The sequence below is a fragment of the Gobius niger genome (assembly GCF_951799975.1).
Source record: "Gobius niger genome assembly, chromosome: 10".
NCBI classification, from domain to species: domain Eukaryota; kingdom Metazoa; phylum Chordata; class Actinopteri; order Gobiiformes; family Gobiidae; genus Gobius; species Gobius niger.
The window spans coordinates 1778459-1806368 of record NC_136861.1 but is presented as its reverse complement, the minus strand read 5'-3'; the positions used below and the strand labels follow the sequence as shown (position 1 = coordinate 1806368).

The 27910-nt window shown below is 42.0% G+C and overlaps 2 protein-coding genes across 4 annotated transcripts in view; one reads left to right on the top strand and one right to left on the bottom strand.

Moving 5' to 3' along the window:
* Nucleotides 1-528, bottom strand: part of nbr1b (NBR1 autophagy cargo receptor b) — a 32810-nt gene extending 32282 nt beyond the window's left edge. For all 3 annotated transcript variants that reach the window (XM_079565441.1, XM_079565440.1, XM_079565442.1), the window contains exon 1: nt 255-528. In XM_079565441.1, coding sequence (XP_079421567.1) covers nt 255-356 — 102 coding nt within the window. In that variant the 5' untranslated portion in view covers nt 357-528. The remainder of the gene's footprint in view (nt 1-254) is intronic.
* An 8810-nt stretch (nt 529-9338) lies between these two features.
* Nucleotides 9339-26458, top strand: mettl22 (methyltransferase 22, Kin17 lysine). Its single transcript, XM_079564683.1, has 12 exons — nt 9339-9448; nt 12303-12690; nt 12769-12858; nt 13687-13832; nt 15632-15672; nt 15878-16022; nt 18861-18932; nt 19774-19827; nt 21384-21464; nt 22998-23100; nt 25197-25362; nt 25995-26458. The coding sequence occupies exons 1-12, from the start codon at nt 9343-9345 to the stop codon at nt 26055-26057; spliced, it is 1455 nt and encodes a 484-aa protein (XP_079420809.1). The 5' UTR covers nt 9339-9342; the 3' UTR covers nt 26058-26458.
* The last annotated feature ends 1452 nt before the right edge of the window (nt 26459-27910 follow it).

Sequence of the window (27910 nt, the reverse complement as noted above, 5' to 3'; positions counted from 1 at the left end):
GCCATCTTCTGATCAAAATAATACACGGGTTTTGTTTCCATGACGACAGCACATTGTCCTAATCCCCCCGAGGAGCCAGTGGCGGTGCGGAGCGAGAGCGAGGCGAGTCCCGTGTGGTTAGCCGTGAATTGGGGTCAGAAGGCTCGCCCAGTGCGGTCCTCCATCAGCCCCAGACCCCGCCGCTCGCTCGGGTGATGCTGATGCTGATGCTGATGCTGATGCTACCACTGCTGCTGTGCTAAGCTAGCCCGTACCATGGCCTCCAGCGACTCCCAGCTCTTGGTCTCGGAGCCCGACAGCAGGAAGCTCTTGGAGTTGCCTCGGAAATTGACCTTGAGGCTGATGTAGAGCTCCATGGCGGCGGCCTGGGCGGGCTCAGGGCGGGCTCAGGGCGCGCACACCCCGCTCACGGATGGGCTTTGTGCGGATGGATCCTCCGTGGTGGTCGGGAGAGGACGCGGGAGGAGAGCGGTGATGGTCGTGTGTGTGGAACTGACGAAGACAGCGCTGTGTTTACATCAGCACCGCGGCCACGTGACCGGAAGCTCACCGCATTAACGCGATTTATTAACTATTTGACTTTAATGTGTTTATTTTTGAAAACTATAACAACAACAAAGAAACAAATTCATTCATTAGTAAGTAAATAAAATAGAAATTAAATCAGATTAAAGAGCAACGTTTGTTTTAAACAGAAAAAGGATGAAAATGATGTTTAATTAAAGAATAAATAGTCTAAATAGTCAGAATAAATTTAAAAAGGAGTTTATTAATGTGATTTGGCACTCAGTCTGCTTTCTGTTTAGAATTAAAATCATGATATATCATTAGATTTTATGATTATTTTAGTAATGAAGCAAATACAAACAATCAGGTGTAAAAAAAAATCACAAAGGGACTGCACATCTTAATAAATAAAAGAACAGAAGAACATGGGACATGTTATAAATGGCATTTACATATTGAAAAATAAAATTACAATCACTTCATGAGATTGTTTATAAAAGAGGCCAATTTCCGCATTCTTCTGCACACACAGAGAGGTATAATAAAGTTTCAGCTCATTCCTCCATTGCGTAATGTTCCAAAATCTATGAGAATGTCATCTCTTTTGGGAGAGCCCGTTTGACAGTTAAAGGAGCTATACCTGATTTTACTTCTAGAAATGGAATGACATTTATTTTGTTTGGATATTGTCAAGTCAAACGTTTGTGGGGGAAACAGCGTGGATCAAATTATAAAACGTTTTTATGCTTTCAGGCGATTTTTCCAGCATTTTTGTGAAAGTTACCCATAAAGGGACCCTGCAAGTTGTGAAATTTGCCTATAAACTTGTCCCTATAAAGAATTTGGACCTTACAAATATATTAGGAAAGTTATGAATGAGTTTAGATCACACCTAACATTTTCATTTAGTGGCTTCCCCCTTTATTATTATTACATTTGTAATTATGAAAATCAATACCCTTAATTAAAGTTGTCTTAAGGTAGGAGTGACTTTTGCATATATTATCCTGCTTAATCATAGTGATATTGGCAGAGCTTTTACAATCTGTTTATAATTCTTTTGGGTCCATCCATCCATCCATCCATCCATCCATCCATCCATCCATCCATCCATCCATCCATCCATCCATTTCCTTCCACTTGTCCATTGCCGGGTCGTGGGGGCAGCCGTTGGATCTACCCAAATCACATTGCCCCAACCCCTATAGCTCCTCACGATTAACCGGGCCTGTCGGTCTCTCATGAGGGGCTTCTGAACCGCTCTTTGTCTGGCCCGTCACCTATAGGACCTGTTTGCCCTGGGAGACCCTACCAGGGGCACGAAGCCCCCGACAACAGAGCCCCCAGGATCATTCAGGCGCTCAAACCCCTCCACCACGTTAAGATGGCGGTTCCAGGAGGGATCTTTTGGGTACATCTTGTTTCAAATTTGTCACAAAATTCAGCATGTTGTAAAACATTTCCTTCCTTGTCCATGAAGTGGGCAATAACCCAGACAGACACCTTTAGAGACATAAAAAGATATTTTCTATTAACCAATATTATTCCACGCTGGTGTATTGTTGACATTGTGCTTGAATATAAGAGTCCGGTACAGAAGGACCTGTTGGTGGACTGAAAGTTACATGGGAGACTTTTTAAGATCAATTCAACATTCAAGATCAAGAACTAATTAAATCCTTCTAGGCTAAAATTATGAAAGCATTCTCTCTATTCTATCCGTGTGGTGTAGATGGTGACATCTAGTGGCAAATATAAAGAGACCTTGATGGTTTTGACACACATTTCTTAATTATTGCAATTGGATGCCCCATTTTACCATAAACTTCGGTTCTCTAGAGAAACAAAAGAAGAAGGTGTGTTCGTATGTAGCAAAAAAACAAAAAATAATAAATAAATAAAAACAGTTTTATGGCCAGAGAGCTAAACAGGCCATAAACATGATAAGCATTTTTTACAAAACCCTATTACTGTATCTTTTCCTTCAAAACACTAAAAAACTAGAACAATGAGTAATGAGATGATTTTAGTTATGCGCTGACTGACTCGATCCAGAAGGGGGCAGTGTGGGTTTAGAGAGCGCATGCACAAGTTACTCTACGCAGAAGAAGCAGCTCCGCCAAAATCTGTCCAAAATATTATCAGAGTTTCTTTCAACCTAAAGTCCGTTTTGCTCAGTGCAATGTGGTCCGAATAACCCTGTCAGAGCGCGCGCGATCCAGCAGCAGAGCCGGCCCGGGACACAGGCCACGCTTGTAACGGAGGAGACATGCGCACGCACGCGCTGATCCACATTTAGCAGCAGCAGGTCCGATTACTGTCCCGCCAGGGAATGTAGGACAGACCAGACCACGACGACCCCCAGGAGATGCCCCACAGTAAGGACAGGACGAGCCGAGGCTTTCACTCAATAACAGAGAGATTGTCTTTGAATGTTGTTGTGTTGTTGACATGACAGGAGCCACGGGGGAGCATGGTCCTAGCGCGCGCACGGTGGAAGAACAAGTGGCGCACCCCCCCTTCACAGGCTGCAACAGGCTCGATCCAGTCTCCTCCTGACCCCCCCGGAGTAAGCTCTTCTGTTACATACACGCCTTATTCATCCCACAACACAGAATGCACGTGTAACAACAGGCTAATGCGCAAACATAGCAACAGAGAGTGCAAAGGTTACTTAGTGTTCATGAGTCTGATACAGAGTTATTAAGTGTTCATGAGTCTGATACAGTTATTTAGTGTTCATGAGTCTGATACAGTTATTTAGTGTTCATGAGTCTGATACAGTTATTAAGTGTTCATGAGTCTGATACAGTTATTTAGTGTTCATGAGTCTGATACAGTTATTAAGTGTTCATGAGTCTGATACAGTTATTTAGTGTTTATGAGTCTGATACAGTTATTTAGTGTTCATGAGTCTGATACAGTTAAGTGTTCATGAGTCTGATACAGTTATTAAGTGTTCATGAGTCTGATGCAGTTATTTAGTGTTCATGAGTCTGATACAGTTATTAAGTGTTCATGAGTCTGATACAGTTATTTAGTGTTCATGAGTCTGATACAGTTATTTAGTGTTCATGAGTCTGATACAGTTATTTACTGTTCATGAGTCTGATACAGTTATTTAGTGTTCATGAGTCTGATACAGTTATTTAGTGTTCATGAGTCTGATACAGTTATTTAGTGTTCATGAGTCTGATACAGTTATTAAGTGTTCATGAGTCTGATACAGTTATTTAGTGTTCATGAGTCTGATACAGTTATTTAGTGTTCATGAGTCTGATACAGTTATTTAGTGTTCATGAGTCTGATGCAGTTATTTAGTGTTCATGAGTCTGATACAGTTATTAAGTGTTCATGAGTCTGATACAGTTATTTAGTGTTCATGAGTCTGATACAGTTATTTAGTGTTCATGAGTCTGATACAGAGTTATTTAGTGTTCATGAGTCTGATACAGTTATTTAGTGTTCATGAGTCTGATACAGTTATTTAGTGTTCATGAGTCTGATACAGTTATTTAGTGTTCATGAGTCTGATACAGAGTTATTTAGTGTTCATGAGTCTGATACAGTTATTTAGTGTTCATGAGTCTGATACAGTTATTTAGTGTTCATGAGTCTGATACAGTTATTTGGTGTTCATGAGTCTGATACAGTTATTTAGTGTTCATGAGTCTGATGCAGTTATTTAGTGTTCATGAGTCTGATACAGTTATTAAGTGTTCATGAGTCTGATGCAGTTATTAAGTGTTCATGAGTCTGATACAGTTATTTAGTGTTCATGAGTCTGATACAGTTATTTAGTGTTCATGAGTCTGATACAGAGTTATTTAGTGTTCATGAGTCTGATGCAGTTATTTAGTGTTCATGAGTCTGATACAGTTATTTAGTGTTCATGAGTCTGATACAGTTATTTAGTGTTCATGAGTCTGATACAGTTATTTAGTGTTCATGAGTCTGATACAGAGTTATTTAGTGTTCATGAGTCTGATACAGTTATTAAGTGTTCATGAGTCTGATACAGTTATTTAGTGTTCATGAGTCTGATACAGTTATTTAGTGTTCATGAGTCTGATATAGTTATTTAGTGTTCATGAGTCTGATACAGTTATTAAGTGTTCATGAGTCTGATACAGTTATTAAGTGTTCATGAGTCTGATACAGTTATTTAGTGTTCATGAGTCTGATACAGTTATTTAGTGTTCATGAGTCTGATACAGTTATTTAGTGTTCATGAGTCTGATACAGTTATTTAGTGTTCATGAGTCTGATACAGTTATTAAGTGTTCATGAGTCTGATACAGTTATTTAGTGTTCATGAGTCTGATATAGTTATTTAGTGTTCATGAGTCTGATACAGTTATTAAGTGTTCATGAGTCTGATACAGTTATTAAGTGTTCATGAGTCTGATACAGTTATTTAGTGTTCATGAGTCTGATACAGTTATTTAGTGTTCATGAGTCTGATACAGTTATTTAGTGTTCATGAGTCTGATACAGTTATTTAGTGTTCATGAGTCTGATACAGTTATTAAGTGTTCATGAGTCTGATACAGTTATTTAGTGTTCATGAGTCTGATACAGTTATTTAGTGTTCATGAGTCTGATACAGTTATTTAGTGTTCATGAGTCTGATACAGTTATTTAGTGTTCATGAGTCTGATACAGTTATTAAGTGTTCATGAGTCTGATACAGTTATTTAGTGTTCATGAGTCTGATACAGTTATTAAGTGTTCATGAGTCTGATACAGTCATTAAGTGTTCGTGAGTCTGATACAGTTATTAAGTGTTCATGAGTCTGATACAGTTATTTAGTGTTCATGAGTCTGATACAGTTATTAAGTGTTCATGAGTCTGATAGAGTTATTAAGTGTTCATGAGTCTGATACAGTTATTTAGTGTTCATGAGTCTGATACAGTTATTAAGTGTTCATGAGTCTGATAGAGTTATTAAGTGTTCATGAGTCTGATACAGTTATTAAGTGTTCATGAGTCTGATAGAGTTATTAAGTGTTCATGAGTCTGATACAGTTATTTAGTGTTCATGAGTCTGATACAGTTATTAAGTGTTCATGAGTCTGATACAGTTATTAAGTGTTCATGAGTCTGATACAGAGTTATTTAGTGTTCATGAGTCTGATACAGTTATTAAGTGTTCATGAGTCTGATACAGTTATTTAGTGTTCATGAGTCTGATACAGTTATTAAGTGTTAATGAGTCTGATACAGTTATTTAGTGTTCATGAGTCTGATACAGTTATTTAGTGTTCATGAGTCTGATACAGTTATTAAGTGTTCATGAGTCTGATACAGTTATTTAGTGTTCATGAGTCTGATACAGAGTTATTTAGTGTTCATGAGTCTGATACAGTTATTAAGTGTTCATGAGTCTGATACAGTTATTAAGTGTTCATGAGTCTGATACAGTTATTTAGTGTTCATGAGTCTGATACAGAGTTATTTAGTGTTCATGAGTCTGATACAGTTATTTAGTGTTCATGAGTCTGATACAGTTATTAAGTGTTCATGAGTCTGATACAGAGTTATTTAGTGTTCATGAGTCTGATACAGTTATTTAGTGTTCATGAGTCTGATACAGTTATTTAGTGTTCATGAGTCTGATACAGTTATTTAGTGTTCATGAGTCTGATACAGTTATTTAGTGTTCATGAGTCTGATACAGTTATTTAGTGTTCATGAGTCTGATACAGTTATTTAGTGTTCATGAGTCTGATACAGTTATTTAGTGTTCATGAGTCTGATACAGTTATTAAGTGTTCATGAGTCTGATACAGTTACTTAGTGTTCATGAGTCTGATACAGTTATTTAGTGTTCATGAGTCTGATACAGTTATTAAGTGTTCATGAGTCTGATACAGTTACTTAGTGTTCATGAGTCTGATACAGAGTTATTAAGTGTTCATGAGTCTGATACAGTTATTTAGTGTTCATGAGTCTGATACAGAGTTATTTAGTGTTCATGAGTCTGATACAGTTATTTAGTGTTCATGAGTCTGATACAGTTATTAAGTGTTCATGAGTCTGATACAGTTATTTAGTGTTCATGAGTCTGATACAGTTATTTAGTGTTCATGAGTCTGATACAGTTATTTAGTGTTCATGAGTCTGATACAGTTATTTAGTGTTCATGAGTCTGATACAGAGTTATTTAGTGTTCATGAGTCTGATACAGTTATTTAGTGTTCATGAGTCTGATACAGTTATTTAGTGTTCATGAGTCTGATACAGTTATTTAGTGTTCATGAGTCTGATACAGAGTTATTTAGTGTTCATGAGTCTGATACAGTTATTTAGTGTTCATGAGTCTGATACAGAGTTATTTAGTGTTCATGAGTCTGATACAGTTATTAAGTGTTCATGAGTCTGATACAGAGTTATTTAGTGTTCATGAGTCTGATACAGTTATTTAGTGTTCATGAGTCTGATACAGTTATTTAGTGTTCATGAGTCTGATACAGAGTTATTTAGTGTTCATGAGTCTGATACAGTTATTAAGTGTTCATGAGTCTGATGCAGTTATTAAGTGTTCATGAGTCTGATACAGTTATTTAGTGTTCATGAGTCTGATACAGTTATTTAGTGTTCATGAGTCTGATACAGAGTTATTTAGTGTTCATGAGTCTGATACAGTTATTTAGTGTTCATGAGTCTGATACAGTTATTTAGTGTTCATGAGTCTGATGCAGTTATTTAGTGTTCATGAGTCTGATACAGTTATTAAGTGTTCATGAGTCTGATACAGTTATTTAGTGTTCATGAGTCTGATGCAGTTATTTAGTGTTCATGAGTCTGATACAGTTATTAAGTGTTCATGAGTCTGATACAGTTATTAAGTGTTCATGAGTCTGATACAGTTATTTAGTGTTCATGAGTCTGATACAGTTATTTAGTGTTCATGAGTCTGATACAGTTATTTAGTGTTCATGAGTCTGATACAGAGTTATTTAGTGTTCATGAGTCTGATACAGAGTTATTTAGTGTTCATGAGTCTGATACAGTTATTTACTGTTCATGAGTCTGATACAGTTATTTAGTGTTCATGAGTCTGATACAGTTATTAAGTGTTCATGAGTCTGATACAGTTATTAAGTGTTCATGAGTCTGATACAGTTATTTAGTGTTCATGAGTCTGATACAGTTATTTAGTGTTCATGAGTCTGATACAGAGTTATTTAGTGTTCATGAGTCTGATGCAGTTATTTAGTGTTCATGAGTCTGATACAGTTATTAAGTGTTCATGAGTCTGATACAGTTATTTAGTGTTCATGAGTCTGATACAGTTATTTAGTGTTCATGAGTCTGATGCAGTTATTTAGTGTTCATGAGTCTGATACAGAGTTATTTAGTGTTCATGAGTCTGATACAGTTATTTAGTGTTCATGAGTCTGATACAGAGTTATTTAGTGTTCATGAGTCTGATACAGTTATTTAGTGTTCATGAGTCTGATACAGTTATTTAGTGTTCATGAGTCTGATACAGTTATTTAGTGTTCATGAGTCTGATACAGAGTTATTTAGTGTTCATGAGTCTGATACAGTTATTTAGTGTTCATGAGTCTGATACAGAGTTATTTAGTGTTCATGAGTCTGATACAGTTATTAAGTGTTCATGAGTCTGATACAGAGTTATTTAGTGTTCATGAGTCTGATACAGTTATTTAGTGTTCATGAGTCTGATACAGTTATTTAGTGTTCATGAGTCTGATACAGTTATTAAGTGTTCATGAGTCTGATACAGTTATTTAGTGTTCATGAGTCTGATACAGTTATTAAGTGTTCATGAGTCTGATACAGTTATTTAGTGTTCATGAGTCTGATACAGTTATTTAGTGTTCATGAGTCTGATACAGAGTTATTTAGTGTTCATGAGTCTGATACAGAGTTATTTAGTGTTCATGAGTCTGATACAGAGTTATTTAGTGTTCATGAGTCTGATACAGTTATTTAGTGTTCATGAGTCTGATACAGTTATTAAGTGTTCATGAGTCTGATACAGTTATTTAGTGTTCATGAGTCTGATACAGAGTTATTTAGTGTTCATGAGTCTGATACAGAGTTATTTAGTGTTCATGAGTCTGATACAGTTATTTAGTGTTCATGAGTCTGATACAGTTATTTAGTGTTCATGAGTCTGATACAGAGTTATTTAGTGTTCATGAGTCTGATACAGTTATTTAGTGTTCATGAGTCTGATACAGTTATTTAGTGTTCATGAGTCTGATACAGTTATTTAGTGTTCATGAGTCTGATACAGAGTTATTTAGTGTTCATGAGTCTGATACAGTTATTAAGTGTTCATGAGTCTGATACAGTTATTTAGTGTTCATGAGTCTGATGCAGTTATTTAGTGTTCATGAGTCTGATACAGAGTTATTTAGTGTTCATGAGTCTGATACAGTTATTTAGTGTTCATGAGTCTGATACAGAGTTATTTAGTGTTCATGAGTCTGATACAGTTATTTAGTGTTCATGAGTCTGATACAGTTATTTAGTGTTCATGAGTCTGATACAGAGTTATTTAGTGTTCATGAGTCTGATACAGTTATTTAGTGTTCATGAGTCTGATACAGAGTTATTTAGTGTTCATGAGTCTGATGCAGTTATTTGTCATCATGTATGTCATCACTAACTGCTAAACTAGACATCCTGCAAAATTGCATCCATTACATACTACATTACAGAGATCATGAATACTGAATACCATATAGGCCTTTTTTTTTTTCAAAACCAACTTATTGCACTGAGCTCTGTTTTAGTTTCGGTTTGTGAGGTACAACAATGTGTGTTGTTGTTTTTGATTCCTCAGCTTTCAGAGGATGGACAGTGTGACCTTCCACCACGACTCTGTGCTGTCTGACGTGCACATGCTGCAGCCACGTGCACGCCACCTCATGACCCGGCTCAACCGCGCTGGCCAGCCAGGTCGGTCCTCCCAATCCACCGCCTTCCTCATTTCTTTTTGTCCAGGAGCAGACTGAAACAAGAACTGCTGAGCTAGGACGATAACCACATGTTTGTAGAGCTCTTAACTACATTGTTAGCTAAAAGACTCATCATAGCTCCCTATAGAGGGGTCATACCGTGTCAAATCAACCAACTTTCAACAAGAATCCTGTGCAATCATCTCGGATTTCATTCAAACTCGATTGCTTCATCACTGGCTTAATGATCGTCAGTGTGTGATGTTCTGGAGGAAAAAAAAAGAGGTTTACAAGTGGGCGTGTCAGGGCAAATAATCGAGTTGAAATGTGTTTAGCTCAACTAGTGTTAAAAGCCAGCGAGAAAAGGTGCGTCCTAAATGGTGATTTAAAAGGGACTCTGTGAAATTTAGCGGCAGGCAGTTCCAGAGCCGGGGGCAGCTACAGAGAAGGCTCAGCCCCCTCTGCTCCTCTGCTTTGTTTTGGGAATGTCCAAGAGCCGCTGTGAGTAAGACCTCATGGTTCGGGCTGCAGCATGGGCAGACAACAACAAATCACACAAATGTGAATTAACCAGACCAAATTCTTATTTTGAATGTTGGCCGGAAAGTGCTTAAAGTGCATTTAAACTGATAGGGAAGGGGATGCAAAACAAACTGAATTAAATTACAGCAATTTACATCCTTGAGCCTATGCTTTAAAGCAGAGTGAGATCAGTAATTCCAGCTTTAGTTTATTAATTGGGCAGATGTCCAATCATTAGCTGCAGCAAAGGACATAAGGTCATGACATGTTTAGCTGAGGATGAGAAAGAGCAATGGTTTCTGTACAAAAAGCCCAGCTTAGATTTAACTTTTGCTTGCAACATGGTTATGTGATGTTGAAAGGGGTTAAAGTTCTGTACTTGCCAAGCACTTCGGCCCTGTCCAGCCCTGCCCCTTAGGCCCACCCCTACAGTACAATCCCCTAAGTCAGGCTGCACTATTAAAGGTTCAAATGGCAGATTTCAGGGGTTGCAATTAGGAAAATGCTAAAGGCTTCGTCAAATATTTAGGCGGTTTGCAAACAACCAAATATCCCATGTCCATTTGTTTTATGCAAAAGCTGCTATCTCCCTTATTAGGACCACAGCAGCCCAGGGCCAATTTGGTCAGATCTGGGAAGCTAAGGAGTTTGCCGATGAAAAGGTCAAACACCCTGAAAGTTTAGAGCTCTACTAACATGTTTTGAAATTGATTCTTCTGTTGCTTTAGCATTTTGATTTAAACAATATTTCAAAGTATGTTTGCAATACATGTCCGGGATTTTTAAAAAAAGCAACTACACCTTCTGTGCCTCTTCCCTGACGGCGTCAGGCATCAGGAGGGTATCCAAGATGGTAATGCCAGGATTCATGGGGCTTAAGGGCTTGTCACAATTGGCGCATTGACCGCAGCGAGTTTGTCCCCCATTTGTTCTGCGCCAAAATTTGAAATTGCCATCAGCCGCAACGATCGCAAAGTAGACTTTTAAGAAATCGCAGTCACTGTCACAATAGAGTCCGGGCTGCGACTGGATGCAGTTGATTTGGATAGTGTTCAAATGCGAGTGGTGCAAGGAAGAACGCGAATGGTGAGCGGCTCGTGAGCAGCTGGTGAGCGAGTGTTTCACGGGCCACAGACGCTGACTGCGGACAGTGCTGCGGACTAGAGAGAACTTATTTTCGGGCTCGGACGGATCAGCGCGTTTACAAATGAAACTGCTGTAAAATTTAAATGGGCCTGTTTAGTTGAGCGACTTAGTGTTTGTTTTTGTGGAAAAAAATCAATAAATAAACTGGGCCTGCGGTGCGCGATGTTGGTCGCCCCGGCCATGTGTGGACCCTGAGCTCAGGTCCTGCTCCGGGGAAGTGACCAGCTTCTGCCTGACTTATTCCTGACAGAGCCTTCGAGGGAACATTTACAAGTTATGACGAATAAAGGACAGACGTCCACAATCAATAATTATCACTTTTTATAAAAGATTTTAAAAAAAGATCATTATCGCAAATAAATACTCATGGCTTTGAAGAAATAGCCTATCGATACTGCCTGTGATTTGATTGAAAAAAATTATTAACAACTCGGTGCCCTCCACGCGCTCATCCAGCGTCTCCACGCGCTGGTCCAAGGAGCGTCACCTGCTGCAGGACGCAGCCCACAGGCCACAGTCAAATGGAAACTAGCAGGAAACAGCTCAGCAGCTGTTTGTCCGAGGACTATGAAGTTTTTATCATGGACTCTTCAAAAGCAGAGGATTTTGATCCAGTAGGAAAACACACGCGCACTTTGGAGACGCATGGGGACGAGCAGCAGGTGAACAGCGAACATACGGCTCGTGCCTCCTCATGAAACCATCATCAACACGCCGTCCCGCGGATTTCGCCAAAAGAGAGTGATCGCACGAACTTCATATTTTGAGGCCGCAAATGATTGCATAGCGCCCGTACGCCAATTGTGACAGGTCCCTTACATTGTGGATTTGCCACCACAGAGTCCAGATCACAACCCCATTGGGAATCTTTGGGATGTGCTGGAGAAGGCTTTGCGCAGTTGTCACACTCTCCCATCATCGATACAGGATCAACACTTTGGACATTGCAGAAGCTTACTGAAACAATCACAGGGAATAGTGCCACAATCGAAGCTTCAACCAATCAGAGCAACACTAGATACCTTTGCTCGCTGTTTCTTGCTCCGGATTTTTTTCAAATCATTTAAAAGACCAAAGAGCAGAAGAAAACATCGTATTACTCTAGAGCGTAACTTCTTTTTTTTTTTGGGTGGTGATCTTTATGGAGGTCAGGCAGTGTAAATGACCTGTGTATCCTGTCTTTCCAGTGTTTGTATCCAGGTTCAGACTTCTGCCCCAGGATGAGACTGGGGGCACCAGCAGTAGAAAGAAGAGGGTCAGTGAACAAATCCGAGAGGACCAGATAAGCGGTGGGGACAGGGCCAGTGGACAGTCCCCGGTGGACCAGCAGAGCAGTGGGGACAGGGTCAGTGGACAGTCCCCGGAGGACCAGCAGAGCAGTGGGGACAGGGTCAGCGGACAGTCCCTGGAGGACCAGCAGAGCAGTGGGGACAGGGTCAGTGGACAGTCCCAGGAGGACCAGCAGAGCAGTGGGGACAGGGTCAGCGGACAGTCCCTGGAGGACCAGCAGAGCAGTGGGGACAGGGTCAGCGGACAGTCCCTGGAGGACCAGCAGAGGGACAGGGTCAGCGGACAGTCCCTGGAGGACCAGCAGAGGGACAGGGTCAGCGGACAGTCCCTGGAGGACCAGCAGAGCAACAGGGACAGGGTCAGGAAGCAGTCCCCAGACAGCGGGGAGTCTTCAGACGAGGACCAAGGGGTGGTTCTGGACCAGGATGGAGACTTTGACTTCACACGTCGCAGGTATGGGCTCCACATGACCTGTTTTCGACATGGCTGTTTCTGAAGGAGCAGCGTGTCATATGGCGAGCGCTGGTGTTTCAAAGGCTTAAAACTGAAAGGCTGTTGGATCAAAGTGTCCCAGGTAATAGGGATGTAGCAATTTAAAAAAATAAATAATAAAAAATAAAAATGCCAACAGCCAAAAGGTTCATAAGAAGTGAGTTGACAACCAAAGACACAAAGACAAATCAAGTGTTCAGTGTTCATAGAGACATCGCCATTGTGAGAAAAGTGTAAGTTACAACCTCTATTGATCAAGACACATAAGATGAAATGTTTAGACTGGGTCAGGAATGACCTAAAGACAGAGTTTTCAAAGCTTTTATGGACTGATGAATGGGCTTGAGCCAATGCCCCTTTTGCTCCATTCCCCTGAAGTGCCCCTCAGTAGTTCTCTGCACAGCCCTGCTGGTCTTGATCAGTAGTTTCCACTTTTCTCACATTAGTAATGTCTCTAAGCTCTGAACTCCTTGTACTTCTGGACACTTCAGGTTGGAAGTCTGGCTACAGCCGCTGAAAATAACCAAAAAAACCTCATTGGTGTAATAATTGTGCATAATCTGATACATAATCTGATATACATGATCTGATACTGATATAATAAGATTTATTTCTGATCTTTCACACCTCTGCATAAACTTTTAGATTTAGATTCTGTATGTGATGTAAAGGCATCAGGTAAAGGCATGTTAAAGCCAACCCAGATTGAGTTCATTGCTATTTTAAACAATAAGCGCTCATAGAGCAAACCGCACCGTTTAATGCTGTTAATCGTGTCCCTTTGTCCAGGCTGCGGAGACTATCTCCCCCCGAGTGTGGGAGAGATGAGGTGTGTCCAGTGCTGCTGAGTCAGGTCGCCCCTCTTGACTTCCAGGACCTCGAGGACCCTACGGAGGAAGACGGCACTTCTGAAGCCATGAATATTCTAAGGATCGGTGAGGACATAATCATCTTACTCTTAATGTAGTATTTATGACCAGAGCTGCCCCTAAAATTAAATCCAATGGCTCCCACACGGGGAGGGGTGTTTTTGAAACTAATGATGAATGGCAAAGGTAAAACATTACAGAATATGAATGAAGTGTAAAAATGACAACTTCCATCTAGTCCCTTTAAGGCATAGGAGAAGCTGTGACATGTGAAAAAAAAGCCACATCTATTGTTTTCTATGAGAGAACACACACCAAGGCGACGCTCAAGCCCACGCCACGATTCGGATCTGCTGAATTCTGCTGACACAGTTGGGTTTCTGACGCCGGAGGCACAGGTGGACCTAGCCTGGCCTTAGCCATCCATAAACTCCGGTTAATTATAATTTCCCTACATGTACGTCTGGGCTCGATCTCAGAGGCTGCATTACATCGGTTGACTTTCTACCTACCATTCAGCGAGCGGGGGAGCCGGTGTTGTCGGTGATGCCAAGCATTTGCGCCGATTTGCGTGTTGTAGTTTGGAAATGGCGGCGGATACGAAAGTACTGGAAGCTCTTCAATCCGTCCTGGCTCGGCTCCCAAATGTCCAGAAATTAAAAAAGGAAGGAACAAAGCAAGAGTTATGATTGAGCTTCTTCACTCACTCAGACACATTTCATACATCACAACCAAACGCTAGTGAGAATCAGTTTCCAAACTTTGTTTCCAAACTCCCACCTGATAACGGAGCTCAATTGTGAAAGTCCAGACCCTTGTACGAAACGCAGTAAGTACCAGGGTATGGTAAAACCAGGCTAGGGTGGACCTAGTCTGGCCACAATTAGAAAAGATTTTGTTTTCTGTCCACCTCCCTATTGACAAGTTTTAAATAGTCTTTATTTTTCACATTAAAATAATGTGAATGTGAAATAAAATATATTTCCAAAGATGTATGCTTTATGTATTTATCCACTAGACAGGAAGGATGGTGTGTGAGAGTGAATTGTAACTTGTTTTAAGACTTGCAATGACCTGAACTGCATGCACATTATGTCCGTCAACTTATCAACCAAATGTCACACCCACCTTCCTTGTAGTCATTACGAAGCTGGTGGAGTAGTGGTTTCTCATCCCTGTTTAAATATTCTGCAATATCGGCTGACATGAAAGGTGGCCACAGTTTCAGATCCTGGACTTCGCTCAACCGTCCGTCAGTCGCCTTGAAGGGTCAGAAATGTGTTCGTCTCCACCAACTATGAACGAGGACTGGAAGTCATTTTTGACAGCAGCTCTTTTCGTTCTTCACTCCTTTTCTGTCTATTGCCTATATTATTATTGTAGCAGGAAATCCACGGCGACTACAAAAAAAATCATTAACTTTCCAGCGGTTAAAATGGTCCAAATCACAGCTCTCTTCGTTGCTTTCAGCTCATTTTGACTGTTGTGTTTGGTAGCCAAGAAATATCATGATTATGAGGCCGATTATCAAAAAGTAAAGAGTGAACTGTGACTGAACTGACTGAAACACAAGTTGCGGAGATTGTTCTGTGCAGGAGCTGCCTCTGTTCTCACTTCCTTTCTTTGAGCACCACTTTCTGCCGTGGGACTGATGGCATTGAAAACATATGATGAACTAATGTGGGGGGCATTTCGGATTTGAGTGACTCAAATCAGCTGATTAGGATTATTTGAGCAGAACTAAAATCTAGGACCATAGGAAAGGTTTGGACAAACTATGGCCCCCGCACGTGCCTGGCTGTGACTCTGCTTTAATTATCACGATGTGATCTCTAAGAATAATAAGTTTCCATTCTGTCTCCCAGAGCACACCATGGCCACGCTGCTGGAGGACGTCGGCAAACAGGTCAGTCTTGTTTATATTGTGCTTTTCACATGACAAAAGTCACAATCCTAACCTTACTGGACCTAACCTAACCTTAAGAAATAAACAAAATGATCTCTAAATTAAAATTAAGTCTAAAATTGCAAATGTCCCCCAGTGCGACCGAAGGCCAGATCCAGAGGACGCACAGAGTAAAGAATAAAGTGTCTCCCCTTCTCGTTGGCAGGTGTGGCGCGGGGCCTTGCTGCTGGCGGACTGGGTGCTGTCACAGCGCGGGGGCTTCACAGGGGCCACAGTGCTGGAGCTGGGAGCCGGAACTGGTCTGAGCAGCATCATCACTGCGTCTGTGGCCAAGAGAGTCTACTGCACAGGTCAGCCAAGTCTTATGTTCTCACAGGTCCTTAAAGGAGACTTCTGACTCACAGGTCCTTCATAGAGACTTCTGACTCACAGGTCCTGAACAGAGACTTCTGACTCACAGGTCCTTCATAGAGACTTCAGACTCACAGGTCCTTAAAGGATATCTTCTGACTCACAGGTCCTTAAAGGAGACTTCTGACTCACAGGTCCTTCATAGAGACTTCTGACTCACAGGTCCTTAACAGAGACTTCTGACTCACAGGTCCTTAATGGAGACTTCTGACTCACAGGTCCTTCATAGAGACTTCTGACTCACAGGTCCGTCATAGAGACTTCTGAATCACAGGTCCTTCATAGAGACTTTTGACTCACAGGTCCTTAATGGAGACTTCTGACTCACAGGTCCTTAACAGAGACTTCTGACTCACAGGTCCTTAATGGAGACTTCTGACTCACAGGTCCTTCATAGAGACTACTGACTCACAGGTCCTTAACGGAGACTTCTGACTCACAGGTCCTTAATGGAGACTTCTGACTCACAGGTCCTTCATAGAGACTTTTGACTCACAGGTCCTTCATAGAGACTTTTGACTCACAGGTCCTTAAAGGAGACTTCTGACTCACAGGTCCTTCATAGAGACTACTGACTCACAGGTCCTTAATGGAGACTTTTGACTCACAGGTCCTTAAAGGAGACTTCTGACTCACAGGTCCTTCATAGAGACTACTGACTCACAGGTCCTTAATGGAGACTTCTGACTCACAGGTCCTGAACAGAGACTTCTGACTCACAGGTCCTTAACAGAGACTTCTGACTAACAGGTCCTTCATAGAGACTTCTGACTCACAGGTCCTTCATAGAGACTTCTGACTCACAGGTCCTTCATAGAGACTTCTGACTTACAGGTCCTTCATAGAGACTTCTGACTCACAGGTCCTTCATAGAGACTTCTGACTCACAGGTCCTTCATAGAGACTTCTGACTCACAGGTCCTTAATGGAGACTTCTGACTCACAGGTCCTTCATAGAGACTACTGACTCACAGGTCCTTAACGGAGACTTCTGACTCACAGGTCCTTAATGGAGACTTCTGACTCACAGGTCCTTCATAGAGACTTTTGACTCACAGGTCCTTCATAGAGACTTTTGACTCACAGGTCCTTAAAGGAGACTTCTGACTCACAGGTCCTTCATAGAGACTTCTGACTCACAGGTCCTTAATGGAGACTTCTGACTCACAGGTCCTTCATAGAGACTACTGACTCACAGGTCCTTAATGGAGACTTCTGACTCACAGGTCCTTAACGGAGACTTCTGACTAACAGGTCCTTCATAGAGACTTCTGACTCACAGTTCCTTAACAAAGACTTCTGACTAACAGGTCCTTCATAGAGACTTCTGACTAACAGGTCCTTCATAGAGACTTCTGACTAACAAGTCCTTAACAGAGACTTCTGACTCACACATCTTTCATAGAGACTTCTGACTAACAAGTCCTTAACAGAGACTTCTGACTCACAGGTCAGAGACTTCTGACTCACAGGTCCTTCATAGAGACTTCTGACTCACAGGTCCTTCATAGAGACTTCTGAGTCACAAGGTCCTTCATAGAGACTTCTGACTCACAGGTCCTTCATAGAGACTTCTGACTTACAGGTCCTTCATAGAGACTTCTGACTCACAGGTCCTTATAGACATTAGATGGAGTTGGTCATTGTTTACTCACTACTGCCACCTCAGGTCTTACACGTAACCGCAGGTTCTATATTAAGCTCGTGCATGACGGCACTTTGGACCCACAGTAACACCTTTTTGAGTGACAGTGCAGGATTTTAGAAGCAGTTGTGGTGAATAAGTCTGGATTCATTCTATACCTTAGGACATGGCTGGAACATGTAGGGGGAGGAAAATAATTAGTTTTGAAATGTTTAAACTCCATTTAGTCCCTTTAACAGAGACTTCTGAGTCACAAGTCCTTAATAGAGACATCTTTCTTCTGGCATGTTGAGATTTGACATTATTGACGTGACATTTATATCCTGTCCTAAGTCCCCGGAGTTGATTCTTTCCTGCCCTTGAGCAAACCTCACTATAGACATCAGCAAATCACGCCGTCAAGGTGAAATTGTCTCTCCCATTTACCAAAGCAACAAAAACCTATGGCACAACCAGTCGACGTGAACATATAACATGACGAAAACATCTGATGGTGAATAAAACACTGCTCTGTTTCATGAGGAGAGTTGTGTAGTGATGTGTCATGTAACGTTAGTGTCAGGCTTCACAGATTTATATCATGAGAAGTAGCTACTGGAGCTTAGCCTCTCTTTGCACATTGCATGACCCAAATGGAGACATTTTGCCGCTTTGCTCACCATCGTAGGGCAGAAAGGCAGCTGTGTCTTCTTATGTCTTGGAACGGCATTAGGTTTGACACAAATGTCCAATGTTTAGCCTCCTTGTTTAGCATTCAATGGTAAAATATGCACATTTTGGGATGAAGGATGGTGACCACAGACAAACTGACCTGTCTCGCCTTGTGCCATGGCTTGGAAACTTGAAATTGAGGCTTCTCCTTGATCTTGACAGCCAAAGAAACATTTTCCTCATGGATACAATGGATACATTGTAATAATCCAGATATGAAAATGGGCTGGTAAAGGTTTGCACAATTGCAGCGGAAAAGTCAGAGGCTTTTAATTTGGTTTTAGTCTTCGGTAAAGTGCAGATAATTACTATAAACCAGGCCTGAACATCTGCGATATGACAGAGGATCTCGTATGAATGAAAGCCACGGTGAATGATAAAGTCGACTGTGTGTGACCTCTGACCTGAACTCTGTGTGCAGACGTGGGAGAGGACCTACTGAGCATGTGCACGAGGAACGTCTCCCTGAACAAACATCTGATGGAGCACAACGGTGAGGATGCATTTACAGAGGAGTATGAAGAGGAAGTGATGTGAACTTTCTCATCTTGAGGTTTCTTGTGTGTGTAAACCCCATAGTTGTCCGAGAGTGGAGCTGGATATCATAAACGTTTTTTCCATTCCAGTACTTTAAGGATACTTGGTTTTCGATACTGATACCTGAACAATACTTTTTTTGATACCTATACAAAAATATTTGTCATATAGAACCAGAAAACAGAACAATAATGTGTGGAAGATTTACAACATCGGGTTCATCTCCAACGTCAGGAAATGTGTGAAAGATTTGAACAATTTGGAGGAAAATTGGACAAAAAAAATTGTGGAAAATACAGAAAAAATGGGGGGAAATTGGTAAAATATTAGTAATACATTTTTTTTCAACAACTTTAAAACAAGCAAAAGTTTGGGAGGGTGTGTGGGTTTGGGAGGGGCCGATGGCGCAGATTGCCAGCCTCGCCTCTGTGTGTGCAGAGTTATTATGCAGCTTTCTTCTCTCACACAAAATGGGAAGGAAAAGACAGGTGAGAGGGAGGCAGCACTGAGCGCCACTGCTATAGACGTCTTCAAATGTGGCCTATAGCAAACATGCACACTCAGCGTGTATAATCAGCGTGTATGATGTGGGTGGTCAGGGCAGGCCCCTCCCTGTCTGTCAGGGAGAGAGAATGACACTTCACCCTCCTTGCCTTCAGTGTCTGCGCACACTGGTATATGAATGAGAGAGTGAATGGTTGCTTGCTGTAAAGCGCCTTGGACCTAATAAAGGCAGAAATGCGCTGTATAAGTTGAGACCATTTACCATTTGAGGTTCTGAAACCCTCTCTTCTCAGGAGGAGAGGTCAGAGTGAGGCAGTTGGACTGGCTGCAGCGGGACCTCTGCACAGGTAACACAAGAAATCCTACAGCAGTGATATATACAGCGGGAACCATATGTTTACATACACTTCATAAAAAGACCCATTTACATTTTTGCTCACTGTCTGACATGAAACCAGAATTACTTTTTTTTAGGTCAGTTAGAATTTAAAAAAATATTTCTATTTGTCAAATGCCAGGAGAATGAGAGATAGAATTTTCTACACATGTTTTTTATTATTTTGTACAAAGCCAAAGTACATACACAAAGATCACTTTTAAACAATCTGATAAAGCCCAGATGACGATGTCATGACCTTGGAAGCACAAGTCTGGTTCATCCTTGGTGTAATTTCAAGACACTTGAAGGTTCAGGTTCATTGGTTAAAACAATGATGTAAATGTCCAATCATCATACAGATCAGAAAGAAGGCGGGTTCTGTGTCCCAGAGATGAACGTGCTGTGTCTGAAATGTGAAGATCAATCCAAGAACAAAAGACCTGGTGAAGATGCTGAACCTGTAAGAGTTTGTCATTATCCAGAGTGAAACAAGTCCTGCACCGACATAAGCTGAGAGGGAACTCTGCAGGAAGAAGCTCTGACTCCAAAAGAAACATGAAAAAGACAGTTTGGAGTTTGCAAATAAAATACTTTAGTCTTTGGAGACATATCCTGTGGTCTGACGGAAAAAACATTTTAAAACAATTTGGCCATGATGACCATCGTCACGTTTGGAGGAAAACGCCTGAGAACACCATCCCAACTGTGAAATACGGGAGTGGCACCATGATGCTGTGGGGGTGTTTTGCTGTGGGAGGGGCTGGTGCACTTCACAAAATAGATGACATCAAGAAGATATCTGGAAATATTGGAGCAACATCTCAAGACATCAGCAGGAAGTTAAAGCTTGGGGCAGACGGGTCCACATGGACAATGACCCAAAGCAAACTGTCAATCTGGTCACAAAGTGACTTAAGGAAAACAATAATCCTGACCTCAGTCATGTAGAAAATGTTTGGGCAGAGCAGAAAAGGCATAGGCACACAAGGTGGTCTACAAATGTGTCTCAGTTACACCAGTTCTGTTTGGACGAATGGACGAAAACTCATCCAACTATTGTGAGAAGCTTGTGGAAGGAAATCCAAAACAATTGACCCAAAATATACAGTTTAAAGACAATTCTACCAAATATTAATGAAATGTATGTAAGCGTTTGGCCCTCGGGAGGTGTTCCAGGCGTGTCCTAGTGGGACAAGGCCTCGCGGAAAACCCAGGACACGCTGGTGGGACTCTCCGAGCTGGCCTGGTGTCGCCTCGGTAACAGTTAGAGGAGGTGTGTGTGGATCGGGAGGTCTGGGCATCTCTGCTGAGACTGCTGAGACTGCTGCCCCCGCGACCCGGCCCCGGATAAAACAGAAGAAAATGTAGAAAATTCTATCTCTGATTCTTCTGGAATTTGACAAATAGGTCAAAGTTAAATGAAAATGTGTCTTTATATAAAGTGTATGTAAACATATGGTTCCCACTGTATATATTTATTTATTTTTCAAAATCAGATGACTGAGCTAGTGTTGTTTGGTGCAGATGAGGAGCAGGAGTTCAGCTGGAGCGAGGAGGACGTGGCTGACCTGTATGACCACACCACGCTGATCATCGCTGCAGACGGTCAGTGCACTGGCAACTCAACACTAAGTACTTTAAGTTAATAGTAACATCTAATGGTTTATGAAACTGAAAAATGAAAAAAAAGTGAACTCTCAGAAGAAGCAGATGGCTTTAGTTTTTCCTCTAAAAGGCAGTGTACAGATATAAGTTCTCATGAATCTTGATAAACCTAAATGTGTGATCTAGGCCAAAGAAAATAGTGATTTAATTTTAATTCTGTTCCATCAGCCCTAGTTTGGTGTGGACTGCGATCTGATAACGCTCCTCCTTTTGCTCAGAAAGTGGCAGTGGCTGATCCCCAAACTAGGGCTGGGGACGTTACATTTTATTCGATACTGGTACTTTAGTATTACTTGGTTTTCGATGCCGATACTCAAATATTTGACCTCTAGATCCAGAAAACAGAACAATGTCTGGAAGGTCTGCAGATTTACAACATCGGGTTCATCTGCAATGTTGTAAAATGTGGCAAAAATAGGGCTGGGCGATTTTGTCCCAATTATTTTCCCCATATTGATCGATCTCGGTTTTCCATTAAAAAAAATGTTGTTTGAAAGAAAAAAAACAATAAATGTGGCCTTTCCTGGACTTGTCAGTAAACAGATGCTGCAGCAAAAACAAGCTCTACACTTGTAGCCTCACAGAACAACACCCCCTCACCCGCCATCTGCAGTCACTGCACAGGCTGTGGATTCTGTCATCATGTTATATTACAATCTTCACCTATGTCTGTGTAGGCTCTCCGTCATACAGGTGTCAAACACCAGTGAAGGTTCTTGAGTCATCTTCTGTACTCTGTAGTTGAGGTGTGGAACGTTTCGCCTCTCATCCAAAAGGCTTCGTCAGCGCACTAAGGTTTAGCTCCGCCTGCAGATATAGACCACAGGGAGGAGTTCAGCTTGGCCTTGTCCCTCCCCTCTATTAACAGCTATTCTCCCCTGAGGGTAAACATCTATGCAATTGAAGTCTTGTAATTCTGTGTCCTAACAACATAACTCACGCCTAAGTTTCAGTCTGAACGACCCTAATCTCAGCTCCTCACTGCTGATTACCTGCCTCTAGATCTGTCCTGGGCTGAGTTTCAGCCACACTAACATGATATGGGCTTTCAAAGGTTTCTGTACACTGGAGAAAGATGAAATCGAATTCTCCTTCTTCACAAAAATTGCTTCTATGACTCCTCGTTCGCTCGTCGTGGTCTATATCGCGCTGCGAGCTGAGCTAAACCTTAGTGCACTGACGAAGCCCTTTGGATGAGAGGTGAAACATTCAACACTTAAACTATCAAGTACAAAAGATGACTCAAGAGCCTTCATTGAAAATATTCACCTATGCACACATTTTTCACATATCGTGCAGCGCCAGTGGCTATAACACTGCCATCCCCACAGAATATGGAGTGGATGAAAAATGCACAGAACTGTGAAGCCACTTTTATGTTTATAAGGGACTAGTGTATTGTTATTCTTCTGTAATGATGAACCTGACCTAACGCTGGAATAAGAGGATTGTCCTTATCGTCCTTGTCCTCAGTGGTGTACGATGACGACTTCACAGACGCCTTCTTCAGGACTCTGTACCAGCTCTGCTCCAGCTTCAACCGCAGCTGTGACATCTACATCTCCATCGAGAAGAGGTGCGCTCTCCAGGGCCAGTGCAACTCAGTCCAGCTCTATCTGCTCTAACTTTAGAGCAGTGGCCCACCATTACCCTACAATGACAAGCCACAGCCCAAATAACATCACATGCTTTATACATAATGTAAATAAGCATTAACACGCCTGAAAAGCTGAAATAATGATTGTCATGTCATTTGAATAGACTCAGTAGATCGATATTGAAAGAACTGTTGCCTGGGGAACGCTTATGACTCATTTTTGCGTCCTCACCCGCCAGTTGAGAACCAGTGCTTTCGACCCCATTATTCAATACATTATTTAATAATCAAATATTTGATGAAAAACCAAGGCATAATATTAGTATAATATTTGTGGTATGTTTTCAAACGCCTGAGCTGTGCATATGACAGGTTTTGATGCTTTTGATAATGTGGCTTATTTAGATGGATAACATCTGTTGTAAGGAATAATTATCTTTTTATTTTAGTCTAGTGAAGGTGACAGTTGGAAGTTATTTGGAATTTTTAAGCTGCTGACAGGAAATGACATAGATAAAGGTAAAGTTCCACAGCAGTTTGACTCATTTTCCATTGACATAAAAAGGATCGGCACTGCAACAGTTCTTTCTATGTCACTTCCTGTCAGTGTCCAATAAGGAAGTGAAACTATAAACATCGCAACAATGGTCAAGCTAAAGAAAGCTAAATCTTTAATATTCAAAAGATTCAAAAGATTTTATTAGTGGATTCATTGAAATGATAGTTCTCTCGTCCTTGTTGTGGAGCGGGGGGTGGGGAGTGAGGGTTGGGAGCACAAGGAGGACAGGGAAGGGAGGGAGTTCAGTTTCCTGACAGCCTATTGGATAAAACTGTTCTTCAGTCGACTGGACCTGGCCAGTCTCCTCCCTGAAGACATTACCTTGAAGAGACTGTGATGGGTGTGTAGGGTCCCCATTGCGGGCGAGACAGGTACATCTCCTTAATAGAGGGGAGAGGGGCTCCGCTGATCTTCTCCGCTGCTCTCACGATGCGCTGGAGGCTCCTTCAGCAGGAGGCAGTGCTGGCGCCGTGCCACACAGTGATGAGCTGGTCAGGGTGCTCTCTATAGTCCCTCTGTAGAAGAACCACACAGTGATGGAGCTGGTCAGGATGCTCTCTATAGTCCCTCTGTAGAAGAACCTCACAGTGATGGAGCTGGTCAGGGTGCTCTCTATAGTCCCTCTGTAGAAGAACCACACAGTGATGGTCAGGGTGCTCTCTATAGTCCCTCTGTAGAAGAACCACACAGTGATGGAGCTGGTCAGGATGCTCTCTATAGTCCCTCTGTAGAAGAACCACACAGTGATGGAGCTGGTCAGGATGCTCTCTATAGTCCCTCTGTAGAAGAACCACACAGTGATGGTCAGGGTGCTCTCTATAGTCCCTCTGTAGAAGAACCACACAGTGATGGAGCTGGTCAGGATGCTCTCTATAGTCCCTCTGTAGAAGAACCACACAGTGATGCAGCTGGTCAGGGTGCTCTATAGTCCCTCTGTAGAAGAACCACACAGTGATGGAGCTGGTCAGGATGCTCTCTATAGTCCCTCTGTAGAAGTTGCACATAACAGATTATAACGGATATAATTGTGTCTAATGTTGTGTCATATGCACTTTAACACGTGTTCTTTGATCTTGGGTTTGAAAACAAAAATGGAAAATCTAATCCCAATTGCAGTATTGTTTTCAGACACTTTCCAATAGGTTACGACATTCTAAACAGCAGAATTCTATTGTGGTAACTATGAAAACCGTCAAGTCACCCGAGCTGCGTCTTTCTTTTAATGACGGCCTTCAAATGTTCTGTCAGAGCTAAAAATATTCCGTAAATGACAGAGAATTTTGGGTTGATGTAAGGTCTGTTTGACGTGAAGGTGGTCGATGGTTGACAACAGCTGAAAACATCTGGATCGGTCGTAATTAGCGATGTTTGGGTGGCTAATGCTAACAGCTATAGGAAAAAGACATTGAGAAGGCTAACGGACTCTGAAAACTGACTGTATGTTAGGATGGTTTTAAGTTTTCCCTGCTGATCTCCATGGTTACGCCTATATGCCATCCATGTGTGTGTGTCCCAGGCTGAACTTCACCCTGCGCCACATGGACGTGTGCTGTGAGGCCTACGAGCACTTCCGCCGCTGTCTTTCGCAGCTCCAGGACCTCCCGGGGCCCCCCGCCTTCACCGTCCAGAGAGTGGCCCCCGACTTCCCCCAGTGTGTCATGTACGAGCGCGTGGAGCAGCTGGTGAGAAGGCCTGCCTGCATAGACCTCTAACATGTACAATAGGACCTCCTCTGGGGCTGGGACTCCCTTCAGAATGTCAGCGGGGCTGTCCTTGTAAAACAGGATCACCAGTAGGAACGGGAATCCAAGAAGAGCCGGTTCTACTGGAGAAAACTCAGAACCGTCTCCTTCACTCGCGATGCCTCTTCACGATGACTACAGCCCAGTGTAACGCCCCGTTTGAAAGCTAAGACCTACAAAACTGATCTAAATGGATCGTTTTGTTGCTGTGTTGTCGTCACTTGCGACCATTTCCTCCATTGTGTTTTCGTCACTTTTTTGTTGCAGCTTTTAGATTTGATGATGCCAAACTGAAAAGTTTGGCATCATCAAATCTAAAAGCTGCTAAAAAAAAATTTTTTTAAATGTGACAAAAGAGCGTCAGAAACATGACAAAAAAGAGACAAAAACGCGGAAAAAAGTAACAACCACTTCTGTAGATCTTATAGCTTTCAAATGAGGCATTAAGAGGTTAATTTTATAAACAGATCCAGGGCTGTGTATCAAAGAAGTAGTTTAGGTTGTACTGGTATTGAAAAGTAAAAGCCCGGCCGAGCAGGGTGAGAAAGTGCTGACTGTGTTTGTGTGTGCAGGAGCTGTGGAAGGTGTCTGCCTCATACCCCAGCGGCCAACAGGAGACGTCTGCTGACCACTGACCACAGGACAGTCTGACCGCTGAGTGGGGAATGCTCATGAGCTGCCTTGTCCAAACATTGAGCCCTCTGTGACGTCAACAGCACAGTGCTCCTGACGCTCTTTGAACGGTCATTTCGTCAGGAGAGAGGACAATAAAGGACATTCACTTTATTTTTACAGACTGACAATCTTCAGCATTAGCGCTGCTAATGTGAACTCTATAAAAGGCAGTATTTGGCCACACGCAGACACGGGCCCCTGGTGGCCCGGCGGCCCCTGGTGTTACTGCAGGTTAATGTTGAGGTGGACTTTACCTTCATTATCGTGTGTGTTGCAGTGGTGCGTGTGGTGTTTTCTCCACAGGGCCCCTCACTCCCACAGCGGGCTGTAATGGAAACATGTATCGCTAAAGTGGGGCCGTGTCCTGTGCTGTGACTTTAATCTGAGGACGTTTTGGTCATTTCCAAACAAGAAGACTCTCTTTAAGAAGTGTGAATAAGGGGATGGTTAAAGAACCTTACAGATGAAATGTGATCATCCAAGCACTTTTGAACATGGTACAGTAGAGAAAGCACAGGGTCGTGAGCCACAATAAAGGGCCCCAAACAAAAGGGTTTATGTGGAGCGACGTCAGGAAACTGGTGAGTGAAAGTGTCGGGGACAATTTGTGTTCAGTTTGTATCAAGAGTTCTTAAGATACTTACGAAGGGACCCCAAATGAAAGTTCATCCAGAGCAGTGTTCCACTCATTGTTCCTCAGTTTGATGGATGAAGCTGTTCTTCACCAGTGAAATGCACATTTTCTGAAGATTCGAAAACATTAGTGACACAGGAAGAGGCCTCGCTCATGGCCCTCATGTACAGTATGAATGTTTCTAATGTCATGTCCATTAAGGAAGTAGTAAAGTGATGAAATAGAGTGACTGATAGTGCTCTAGTGAGAGGAGCCTGTTTTAATAAGTATTTATTTATCGTTTTCAAAAGCCTGGTTCTGACTTGGAAATACAGACGGAGTTTTTCAAGTCTTTCTTTCTAATCTGTTTTGTATGAACCTTTTCTATTTCTAAGAAGGGTTTGGATTACATGTGACTTTTGAAGTGTTGCTGTGCTGTGGTACTTTTGAAAATAAACCTTTTCCGTCTGGTTTTGGGCCTGTTGTTCCTCTGAGTCTTCTGTTGTTTCATTCATCAGTGTTTGAGGATCCACTTCAGTCACCGTCCCATACGGATCACAGTACAGTGAGTCATTATGACCAGCAGCAGCTTTACCTGAAAAAGCAGAGTTCACTTATACAACGTATTTTAATTTAGTCTTTTGTCCTTTAATTTCAGCTGAGATTTAGTCAAATAATTCTCTTAAATTTTAGTCGACTAAAATCGTCATTTGGAGTTTGGATGATTTTCGTCTCTTTTTTTCATTTTTATATAGTCAGATTTTAGTTGACGACATTTTAGTCACAGTTTTAGTCTAAAGAGAAATGTTTAATATTAGTCGCCAAAAATATGACTAAAATTAGGATAAAAATATTTACAACCAGTGTCTCAGTGTCTGTACAGGAGGACTGACCACCACCATCAGTGCCTGTACAGGAGGACTGACCACCACCATCAGGGTCCGTACAGGAGGACTGACCACCACCATCAGTGTCTGTACAGGAGGACTGACCACCACCATCAGGGCCTGTACAGGAGGACTGACCACCACCATCAGGGTCCGTACAGGAGGACTGACCACCACCATCAGTGTCTGTACAGGAGGACTGACCACCACCATCAGTGCCTGTACAGGAGGACTGACCACCACCATCAGTGTCTGTACAGGAGGACTGACCACCACCATCAGTGTCTGTACAGGAGGACTGACCACCACCATC